Source organism: Manis pentadactyla, chromosome 1 (genome assembly GCF_030020395.1).
Source record: "Manis pentadactyla isolate mManPen7 chromosome 1, mManPen7.hap1, whole genome shotgun sequence".
Taxonomy (NCBI): Eukaryota; Metazoa; Chordata; class Mammalia; order Pholidota; family Manidae; genus Manis; species Manis pentadactyla.
Window position 1 is genome coordinate 236,450,004 of NC_080019.1, and position 11,225 is coordinate 236,461,228.

General features: G+C 57.0%; 1 protein-coding gene across 2 annotated transcripts; it reads left to right on the forward strand.

The window, feature by feature from the left end:
- Window positions 1–322: 322 nt before the first annotated feature.
- Window positions 323–5,029, forward strand: NME6 (NME/NM23 nucleoside diphosphate kinase 6). 2 transcript variants are annotated; one of them, XM_036877786.2, is made up of 6 exons: window positions 323–459; window positions 1,463–1,559; window positions 2,803–2,905; window positions 3,419–3,458; window positions 3,836–3,996; window positions 4,222–5,029. In XM_036877786.2, the coding sequence occupies exons 2-6, from the start codon at window positions 1,470–1,472 to the stop codon at window positions 4,422–4,424; spliced, it is 597 nt and encodes a 198-aa protein (XP_036733681.1). In that variant the 5' UTR covers window positions 323–459; window positions 1,463–1,469; the 3' UTR covers window positions 4,425–5,029. The 2 variants fall into 2 exon arrangements, with proteins under 2 accessions (XP_036733681.1, XP_057344045.1); XM_057488062.1 differs by having other exon boundaries at window positions 437–541.
- The last annotated feature ends 6,196 nt before the right edge of the window (window positions 5,030–11,225 follow it).

Consider the following 11,225-nt stretch of genomic DNA (forward strand, 5'->3'; position numbering starts at 1 on the left):
CGATCCCTCAACGCCCGCGCACGTCCGCTCCCCACGAGCTGCGCGAGCCCCCAGCTTCTCGCCACCAGCGGCAGGCCACCGAGTTCAGCCGCGCAACCGCCTGCCTCTCCCTGCACGGGCGCAGACCGTGAATGCAGGCCACGCCCCTTCCGGGCCCGTCCCTCCCTCTCCGCGATTCCCCCTTCCGGCGCCTCCTTCTGCTCGCCCCGCTTCCGGCCCCGCCCCCGGCCAGCCGCCTTCCTCGACGAGGACCCCATGGCGGCCTGCCCCGCCGAGCGCCTGAAGGACCCCGCGGGCGCCGCAGCTAGCTACTGCAGTGCCGGGCGGACAGGCCGAAGCGGGGCAGAGCTGAAGGTGTGCCCGCGCCTGGCGCGCCCCCCGGACAGAACCGCCCCGCCGGCTGCTTCCGTTCACGCGGCGCTGCAGCGGGCCGCGGTCGAGCCCGGGTCCTCGGAGCAGGTGCGCGGCGCTGTGAGGGCCGGGGGTGCGGCCTCGCCGCTCTGGCGCCTGAGCACCGGCTGGAGGAGGGCACCCTCCCGAGGTGGGCGGCGGAGGGCTCTGCCTCCAACGGCGCTCAGGCCGCCCTGCGGGTGGGAGGAGAGAGTGCGGCCCTGCCCTGTGTGCGCTGGGGGCCACCTGGTCACCGGCCCGCCCGGGTGACCAGATTCTCTCCGAGTCGGGTCTCAGCCGGACGAGGCCGCAGCGTTTATAAGTAGTCACGCCCCCCGTACCGCCCCCAGCTCTTCGCTGAGCTCTTGGGCCGCTCCGGACACGAGAAACAAACGAGCAGGACCGCACTGTGTCGGGTCATTCGGTCTATAAAAATGGCCTTAACGCCAGGCGCTGTTTCAGCCGCTTCAGAGACCAGAGGGCCGCATGCCCCTGGCGGTACCCGTTTGCCGGCCCTCCGCCGAGGGCCGCCGAGTGGGTCGAAGGGTTTCTCTGGGCAGGGGAGCTCCTGGCCCTCCGAGGTTACGGATGGTTTGTATCCGGCCGACTTCTGGTGTCCCGGCAACTTCCCGGTTCTTCTGCACACTCTTCGGATTCTAGAACTGACGGACAGCGCCGTGGGGTGGAAGGCCTCGGGAGTGGGCGAGCCCTGTTACCTTGTGGCCAGGCCGTTTAGGAATGTCAGTGTAAATCCTCTAAAATGGAAAGCAAGTTGGGAAGGGAAAATAGGCAGACAGTTGGTGTTTAAACTTGAATTTCTCTAACTCCTTTGTCGGGTTGCAGTTGCACAAACCAGAATAGGTCCTCCAAGGGCAACCTGACTGCCCCTCTACCACTCTTCTCCCTCAATCCCATGAGCCCAAAAGGACAACTGCAAATAATGTCCCCAGCCGCACTAGTAACCGCTGTGCTTTGCCAGCATGGGGCCTGAGGACCGGTTGGCTGCAAAGCCGGAGAAGAGGTGGGTGGGGTTTCGCGCTGATGGGCCCTTGACCCGCCTCTCTCACGGCAGGAGTGAGATGGCCGCCCTCGTGCGAAGCACTCAGGCTCTCCAGCTCACGCTGGCCCTGATCAAGCCTGACGCGGTTGCTCACCCACTGATTCTGGAGGTAAGAACAAATCCAAAGCCTCTCCTGTACGCCTTGGGCATTGCTTCCACGTCAGGTGCTCCAGGGCCACTTGGGAAGCATTGCTATTCCTGAATGCACCCATTTTTGCTGGTAAGATAACCGTTTGAACTTTAGGGTTAACAGATTGCTGGCAGCATTCAGCTCCTGCGGTACAGGACTGAGGTTCCCATGTCCTTGCTGGCCCTCAGGCAGGGACTGCTCTCACCTTTTAGAGACCACTCAGGTTCCTCGCCGCACGGCCCATTCCGCCTTCAAACGGCAGCAGTCCATCAAATGCTTCTCTTGACTAAGTCTGACCCCTTTAGCCCCCAGCCAGACAAAACTCTGCTTTTAAAGAGCTCATGTGATTAATTAGGACTGTCTGGAAAATTTCCCTTTTAACTAAAGCAAAGTCAACTGATAGCAACCTTAATAACACACACAAAGTCCCTCTGCCATGAATGAAATAAGATCCTATTGCATCATATTCACTGTCCTGGAGATGGGGGTGCAGGGTCTTGGTGGGGCTGGGTGAGGACAGTTGTAGGGTTCTGCCCGCATCTGTTTGGTAGTGCTGGCTGAGCACCTCCGCTCAGGAAGCCCACTGTGGTGCAGAGGGAGACCAGGGCATCTGGGAGTAGTGGCCTGCGAGCATTGTAACTCCCAGGCTCCAAAGGAAGGGTGGACTTCGGTCAGTGCACAGAACCGAACCAGGGCAGGTGCCCTGCAGGACGGAATTGCTGAGCAGGAATGTGTGCCGTGGGTCTGAGGGCTGCAAGTGGGCTGGGCTAATGGGACCACAGAATGGGAAGTGGAATGGAGGCAGTGCAGCCTCCAGCACTGGACTATGGTGGCGGCGCCTCAGTCCGAGAATAATCATGACACTCAAAGGCCTCTGACCAGAGCATGACACACATCCTAGTGTTCTTGATCCGTCAAGTGTGCTGGCTTGGAGGCAAGACCACTGTGCGGAGACTCTTAACAGTGGTCTGCGAGGCGGGGCCTGGGGTCTCAAGTTCAGGGGCCGTGGAGAGGGAGGCGCAGAGCAGCAGTCGTGGCCTCCATCCAGGCTCACACTCTGGCTGTGGGACAGGCGTCTACTTCACTCCTTTTCCGATGCACCAGCGGGTCGGACCTTGAGGTCCTGGTGCTCCTGGGCCCTCATGTTTTTTGGCCAGCCTGGTCTCCTTTTATTCAAAGGGGCCCTGTGACTGATTATTGTCTTGGGGTGGTGTTTATTCAGGCTGTTCACCAGCAGATTCTGAGCAACAAGTTCCTTATTGTACGAATGAGAGAACTTCTGTGGAGGAGAGAAGATTGCCAGAAGTTTTACCAAGAGCATGAAGGTAGGATAAGTCCTCTGGATGGGAGGCTTCTCTGTCCCAAGAGGTGTGCAAGACAGGTGTCACCCGGACACGTGACGGCAGGCTCTCTCCAGCCTGCCCACTGTAAAACAGTAGCCAGTCTCCTAAAGTCTGGATTTATACACAAACTTCCCCTGACGTTCACTCTTTTCTTAGTGTCTCCTAGGGAAGCTTTATGTCTACCAGAAACTTGGTTTTATGTCTGGTAATATCAGCAGTACAGTCAGCAAAGGTCTGCTCTGTCAGACATTGCCCAGATGCTCAAGGTTCCTATAAATCTCCCAGCAAGCCCTGGGAGGTAGCATAGTTATGATTAGGAAACTGAGTTAGAGAAGCAAATGCCTTACCTGAAGCAGCCCAGTTTGTGAGTGGCAGAGCCTGGGTCCAGGCCCACGTCTGTGACCCTGCAGGGTCCCTACCTTTTTCTCTGAAACAGATTTTATCCAAGTAAGGAAGCAGTGCAGCAGCATTTTGATGAAGGCTCTCTCTTTGCAGGGCGTTTTTTCTATCAGCGGCTGGTGGAGTTCATGGCCAGGTACCTTTCATTTTGGCTCCGGCGTCTGACCACTAGCATGCCTCCCCTGCCCCAACAAGATTTGTTAGTTCCATTTGCCACTTTTAACGTTATAACCAGTGTCTGAACGTCAAGTGTCTGAAGAACCATAGACTTGGGGCTCTGTCTAGGCCAACACTGGCCTGGCGGCCGCCTGTCCTATAGTGTTATCAGAGAGCATTGTTGAGCGCTGCCCCCCTCTACCGATCTGTGGCCTTGCGTGTGCATCAGCAGTAGGCCTCCGTCACCTTCTAGTGGAAGCAGTGCTGGCACTCATTTCCAAAGGCAGGAAGCCCTCGGTATGCACAGGGTGCCCTCCTAGACCAGACAGCCAGATTCCTGATTGCCCTTGTTCACAGTGGGCCAATCCGAGCCTACATCCTCGCCCACATGGACGCCATCCAGCTCTGGCGGACACTGATGGGACCCACCAGAGTGTTCCGAGCTCGCCATGTGGCACCAGATTCGATTCGTGGGAGCCTGGGCCTCACCGACACCCGCAACACAACCCACGGCTCCGGTGAGTCTGCCTCCTGTGTCTGCAGCTGCAGGCAAGGGCAGGGGCTTGGGGCAGAGCGCCAGGACCCCCAGGTCTCTGTCTTCCCCGTTGTGTCCCTGGCCCTTGTGGCCATCCCGGCAGATGCGGCCCCAGGACTGATGGGCAGGTAGGGGAAGGAGCTGTTCCAGTTTCTGGGCCTGCCCGTGACACCCTGTGGGAACCCCTCTCTTTGTTACCTCCCTGCAGACTCTGTGGCCTCAGCCAGGAGGGAAATCGTCGCCTTCTTCCCTGACTTCAGCGAGCGGCGCTGGTATGAGGAAGAGGAGCCCCAGTGGCGCTGTGGCCCTGTGCACTACAGCCCCGGGGCGGGCACCCACCGTGCAGCGGGCCGGGTGGCCCAGGGCCAGCCGGGCGCACACCTGCCAGGCTCTGAGGACTGGAGCCATTGAGGCCTCCCCTATAGGCCCCTGGCATAGGACCAGGAGGCCCGCAGCTTGGGGCACCGCCGGCCCCAGGACCTCACTCCGTAGTGCCGCCTCCTTTGGAATCTAGCTGTCTACCTCCTCTCTGGCACGTTCACGGGTGGTTCAGAGAAGCAATGGTCCACCCTTCCTGGAGCAGCCTGCCTAGCTGATGCCTGGAAGAGCGGTGTCTGCTTCTCCATCAGTGAGTCGGCTGCACCCAGTGCTCCCTATCCATCCTCCCGGGTCCTGAGCCCAGGCCTCCGGTCTGAGTGAAGAGAGAACTGAGTCGAGACCCCCCAGAAGGTCCACACACAGCGGTGCTCGTGCAGGGCCAGCGACAGGCCTGAGTGTGGGCTCCAGCCGTGCTGGGAGCCAGGCCAGGGCTCGCCCAGGGGAAAGGGTGCCTTTCATTTGAACAAAGGTGTGTCTGCCTGGTAAAGGCATATTTTTATGCCTCACTGTTATTCTGATCTGCAGAGGTCCACCAGAGGTGGCCAAGTCTCTCTTGTTGCTGAGGATGACTGGTGCCTATTACCTCGTTACACATTACCTCACGATTTAGTGGCTTAAACAATAACTTACCTCACGTGTCTGGCCGGGTGATTTTGCTGGTCTCACGTGGACTCGCCCAGGGCTGTTTCAGCAGATGCGTCCGGTGCAGTCTTTCATCCTGAGCTGCTTGCTGGCTCTTCCCAGGCTCCGAGAGGGCAGCCTCTGCCCAGGCTTATCAAGCTTCTGCCCCTCATCCCATTGGTCTTAGCAAGTCACACGGCCAGCCCAGTGTCCGTGTAGGAAGGGACTGCTCACGGCGTGGATCCCAGAAGTCAATCCTGAGGCCATCATGACAGCCTACTGCACGGGGACTGGTGGGGTCCCTTGAATTTACATAGAACTTACAGAAATACATCCTTAAGCCAACTAGGGAGGTGAATATAGAATGTGCGTTTATTCAGGCAGCTGGAGATTGTAGTGGGATCCATGGATAAATGAAGAATCATACTTGCTTCTGGACAGGGTCAATTACACTGCAAGCTGATCCGTTCCTTCCAAATTAAGTAAACTCAGTGCAAGACCAGTCAAAACCACAGCAAAGTTTTGTGGACCTACATAATCCTAAAATTCTTCTCTTAAAGAAATTACGTATAGCTAATAAATTTATGAAAATAAAGAATAAAAAGAAAGACTTGTCTTCTAAAATATAGCAACTCACTATTAAGCCACAGCAAATAAAACATGGAGCATTTGCTGAGCAGTAGACAGACGTGGAACAGCACGGCTGATCCAGAGGAAATGCAGACGTTAGTGCCTTTCACCAAGATGTTTTGGAGAGGGAGTCGAGGGGAAGCTCAGCTTGGGACCATGCCGGCCTGCTCTCGCCAGGTCATACAGAAGCTGGGACAAGTGAAGGCCCATTTCCTTGCCCCACTACCCTCTTTGTGCAGGTGTTGACTTGATGCTGCCTACCAGCGCAGTTGGTGTGTAACCCCGGTGAGGAGCGCACAGTAGGCCCCTGCAGTGGGCTGTGTTCCGGGTACCAGCTCTCCCTCTTCAAGAGTTGAACTTCCCCACCGACACGAGGCGCAGCACTGACTTCTCTCACCTGGTGATGTGGGTGGAAATGGCATCTCTCTGCTAACTCCAGGAGCCATAGTGTGATTACTTCTCTGTCTTTGCCCTCTTGTCTAAGTGCTACTTGCCCCACACAGGGTCCACTCCCTAGCCCTTGGTCGTGAACTGAGAGGCAACGAAGTAGAGGCAAAGCCCACCCGGTGCGGGTTACCCGGGGAGAGGGTTAGGCGGCCGCCGTTAGATCGCTGTCCAGACTTCAGGCCATTTGCTGCTTCACGTACCAGCCCACGCTGAACCCAGCTCCTTCCAGAACTGCCGGTAGCAGAGGCCGGTATTGACGGAGGAGGGCCGGTGCTTCGGTGCTGCTCTGCTGGATGCATCACGACTGAGCCGGGACACGAATGCTGCTGCAGGCTCCCTCTTGAGGGATGAGGTCCCGTCACACTTACCGGATCACAGCATCCCCGATGGCAGAGTTGTGCCCAGAGCCAGTCTACAGCGCCACGGCAGCTTTGCTTACCCGCTGCCTCAGGAGACACCTCCAGAGTCAACGACTGGGTGAAAAAGCACAGTGAGCACACGTGCGGGGCTCACGCTGGAGAAGCTGGGCCCTTCAGTGCCAGGGAGAGGGTCGCCGCCAGCCGAGGCAAACTGGGTCGGACTCTTGTAACGCCTCCACACATCTAAGTGGCTGAGAGCAATTAAGGTGTTTCCCCTTGCCCGTGCTACAGGTCGGTGACTGTGACCATGTGTGCAGCCAGATTGCAGAGGAAGAGGGATAGAGGATGGGTAGTGGACTGGTGGGTGGTCAGGCAAATGTGGCACCTCACATCAATGAGGAAACCATGCCTCCTCAGTGTCTGGCGGGAGCAAACTGCCATCTACACAGTACCTGTTGTGATTGCAAACAAGCTGGCTTCTAAAACAGACTCTTTGCCTTGGTAGAAAATGCGTCTCTGCAGAGGGTGGGCAAGGTGTGCACCCCTGCATACCACCCCAGTCACCATCATGTCCTTGACCTTCTCTACAGGCAAGCCGCCCAAGGAAGGCGCCTGGTGGCGAAGGGAAGGGCGCCGAAAAGGTATTCCACAGGAAACCTGCAGAAACATGCAACAGGCTAGAATTACAGAACCTTGGTACAGATGCCAGCTCCTCCAGGAAGCCCTCCCGGGAGCCTGGAGGAGGCTTGGGGCATTTGCAGGGCCATGCGAGCACCACAGCACCATCCACACATGTAAGTTTAAAGTGCCTAGCAGCTACCCTGAAAAGTTCTTAAAAAACGAAGTTAATTTTAACACCATTTAATCCAATGTATGTAAAATAATGCCATTTCAACACATAACCAATATCAAAAAAGTTACCAGTAGTTTATATGCTTTTTTTCCCAACCAGCTCTTCAAAATCAGGTGTGTACATGACACAGCATGTCTCCATGTCTCAATAACCTTGAATTTTCAAAGGTTAAAGGGAAATATCATCTCACCAGAACAACCTGCATCTGAAGGGAAGATATTGTAGACTTCAGGACCTAATTACAAATTAGTTTAAAGGAAGTGAGATCAGGACTTAGGTCCTCAGACGCACTTGCCCCAAGGCACTCCCAGGGGCCTATGGAGGGGAGAACTGGGTGGAGGGTGGGCAGTGAGGGGCGTTGCTGGGGCGTCCTGGCGGCCATGTGCTGGGCGTGTCACTAGGCCTTGCTTCAGGGCCCACTCCTGATTGCAGGAGGCCCCCCACGCCCTGTGGTGGTATGTCACGGCTGTGGTCCTTACGTGGCCTTATTAACTCGTGGATTCCGTTGACATTTATGCTAGAACAGCCCTTTTCCTGGGGCATCCACGTGAGGCTGGTTGGGCTGTGGGTCCTGTGCAGTCCAGACAAAGACTGACTGCGTCACTGAGTCGTCCTGCGGCCAGCCACCAGACCATGTGGCAGTTTGTCATCTCCTGCCCGCGATCCTGTGAAAAATGTAATGAGCTGCTGGCCTTTCCCCAGTGGGAGCATGCCTTCCAGTCAGAAGTCCTCCTTGTACCTGAAACGCATCTCCACATGCCCTCAGCAGGGTCAGCGCCCGGTGTGTGGGTGTCCTTCCGATGAAGCAGTGAGCTCCGGGGGCCATGGCACCTGGGGACCAGGAAAGCCACCAGCACCACCGCCAGCCTGGCATGGATCCGGGCCGAGCCCCACGGGGGCTTCCTGCTGCACATCAGGCCAGGGCAGTGTTTAAGGAGCCAGCCGTATGGCACAGGAAGACGCACTTTCTGAAGAGCAGCGATATTTCTCTGGTTGCCAGAGGGATCCAGTTTTGTGAATCCACCCACATCGTTTCAAGAAACTTTATTTGACAAGCAAGCCTCTGAGTTTTGTTGGGATTTTCAGTCACTCCTGATAATGAGGTAGAGGCATTAAGATGGCAACCACAGCTTGCCAGTCAACAACGTCACAGCACAGGAAACTGCGCCGGGCTTAGCACGGTCGGAAGGCTCCTGCACCACGTGTGGAAGAGATCTGTCATCCGAATACAGATGCAATTACAGGTGCATGTTGTACACCCCAGGACAACTGGTTAAAAACAGTTTAAAGGATGAATAAGTAGCCAAAAGTGAACATGAAGCATAATCCTAAAATCTGCCCAAAGGCAGGCTGCAAAGGAGAGAGGGAAAAATAAAGCACAAACTGAATGACTAAGAAACAGCCACGAGCTGTCAGGTTCCAATCCAGACGTGTCTCTGATCCAGTAACAGGCAGGGGTCCAGTTTGTGTCTGATGTTTGCACATCGGGGCCTGGCTTCTGGGGTTGGGGGTGCCAAGCCCCCCCCAAGCACAGCTTTCATATGCAGATAGCCTGGCCTTGTGCTCCAGAGCCGGCAGCACCAGCTTGGGACCCTGCACCCCAAGCAGACCAGAAATGTCATCCCCCGCCGACCCTGCCTTTATTCCTCCTGGGAAAACCCTTAGACAGCTTTCCTGTGGTCTGTCTCTGTGCCCCAGTGTCGTGAGGCACGGCCCCTCCCCTCAGGAACTGCACGAATAAACGGTCTCTAATGGCGGCAGTCTCCTGATCTGCCACCTTACCATACCGAACAAAATCAAGATCCTGGGTGTGTTTTAAGATGGAAGGTTGAGGGTGACCCAGGACCCTGGAGGACCCCTCCCCACCATGCAGGCTGCTGGTTGATGTCCTCTGCTGGCATGCCAGGCATCCTGGTCCTGCTGGGACTGCCCCACGCTGTGCCCTGAGAGGGACCCAGACTGGCTCTCTGTCTTGAGATTCTGTGATTCGGATTCAGCCCCTTGTGAGCCCCTTCATCTTCCTTATTAGCTAAGTTACACCAATCCCTTAAAGTGGGCTGTTGTTGGGAAACAGGCCTGGAAAGATCAGCTCACCTGCCCAGGGCTGCATAGGCGGAAGAGCAACCACCCTACACCTCTTCTGCCCCTTGAGGCTGACCTGGAGTGCCCTGGCGCCTTCTGGGGAGCTCCCAGCCTAAGTCTTGAGACCTCAGTGGCAGGCATCCAGGGTGGGGTCTCCAAGGGGCCCACCCTCAGTGCCGCCCCTCCTCGTGACCTCCCACTCTCTCCTCCACCCTCTGTGCTTGGCATCTGTGCCCCAACCCTGCCAGCAGCCTTCACATCTGCGTAAACAATGGGAGCCACTCAGGGCCATCTCCGGGAGCCTCGGCCTCTCAGGCACTCCTCACCCTCTGCAGCCCCCAGTGCCCTTGGCTTACAGGACCCTGTGCCCACTGTGGCCCTGCACCAGCATCTGTGGGCCTCTCTAGTTTTGCTCTGCTGGCCTCCACATCAGGCCTGGCACCTGCCACCCACCGGGAGTTGCTGGCTGGGTGCTGCAGAGCTCCTGCGCTGTGGACCGCAATTCTCTAGAAGCAGGGCCTGAGGTTGGGATGTGGAGGCACATGATTTAGGGTGGCAGTCTCAGGAGGGGCAGAAGAGGGAGCCGGCAAGGGTGTGGTCCGCCCTGAGAACGGCTCCAGCCAGAGGCTCCAAAAGCCCTGGAACCGAATGGCATCCCTCCTCTGGTCCTGGCTTGAGGCAAGGCGCTGGGCCTTTGCATCTCTCCAGCCCTGCACCACCCCGTCCCCTGCTAGCCTGCACAGCACTCAGCCAGTGTCACTCCTCATGCCTGCCTGCCCGTTGCAGTGCCTGTGTGGAGGCAGTTTCCTCCCCACGCTGGGCCTCGGTCCCTCCTTTGCATTCCTATATGTGGGCATCACCTACCTGCAGAGCTCACCACCCAGAGCTTTACTGTCAATGGGAACTGACAGGCCTGGGGAGTGTGGCCTGAGCTCCAGGACCATTTCAAGGTCTAAGGTTTGTTCTCATGGATGAGAAGGCCTGGAGGCCAAACAGAAGACCTGCCAGTCTTTGTGTTAGGCACGGACAAGGCTCACAGACTTCCCTGGGGGGCAGCTGCAGTTCCCTGATCAAGGGCTGGGACATAAAAATACAAGCATCCATTGCCTTTCTGTTCATGTGTGTGCATGCTGGCAGCCTGTCCCGGGCGAGGGGCCGCCGGCCAGCCCCACATAGAATATCTAAGGATAAGGCAGGACTGCAGAATAAGGGCGTTGCTGTGGCAGCACGACAGGCCGTCTTGGGAGGAAATAGGAAGTGGAAGTGACCAGCACAAACCCGTATCATCCTGACAAATGACCCTCTTCCCTTCTGGGCAGCAACGTGCCTGCTCATTTGTAGTGTTTGCTGATTTCCATGGTGTAAATACTTCTGCTACGGCCAATTCCAAGCTACGAAGAGTTCTGACAAGCAGCTGAAAATGTCCTGCAATAGCCATTTCTGTAAGGCTGGTGTTCCCTGGTACCAACACAGCACAGCCACCTGGGTCTCCTCTACAGCCCTTCCCCCCTTCTGATGATTCCGCGTGAGAAGCGTCTTAAGTTTCCTGACCTGCCTGCAGTAAGCCTCACCTGCTCACCAGGAAGAAACAACAGGTCGCCAAGGTCGCCAAGTGAAGCTGCCTAGGATCCCGCCTCTGTTTGAGCTGGCCCAGGGCAAGGAACAAGTAGACTGACTCCCTGGAGGCCATCACAGAAGCCCCAGCAGGAGCCTAGAGATTCCAGGCCAGGCGGGGACTGGAGGCGGTGGAGGGGTGTTTGTGGACGGGTTACTGCAACGGGTGCCATGTGGCCTGGCAGGCCTCTGGGACGGAGTGACCTGGTGTGAGGACGAGGTGTCCCC

Bases quoted from the DNA above. Each gene is read 5' to 3' on its own strand.
- NME6 (XM_036877786.2), top strand. From the start codon at position 1,470: ATGGCCGCCCTCGTGCGAAGCACTCAGGCTCTCCAGCTCACGCTGGCC. The intron at 3,459-3,835 runs GTACCTTTCATT...CCTTGTTCACAG, and splicing joins CTGGTGGAGTTCATGGCCAG to TGGGCCAATCCGAGCCTACA. The intron at 3,997-4,221 runs GTGAGTCTGCCT...ACCTCCCTGCAG, and splicing joins CAACACAACCCACGGCTCCG to ACTCTGTGGCCTCAGCCAGG.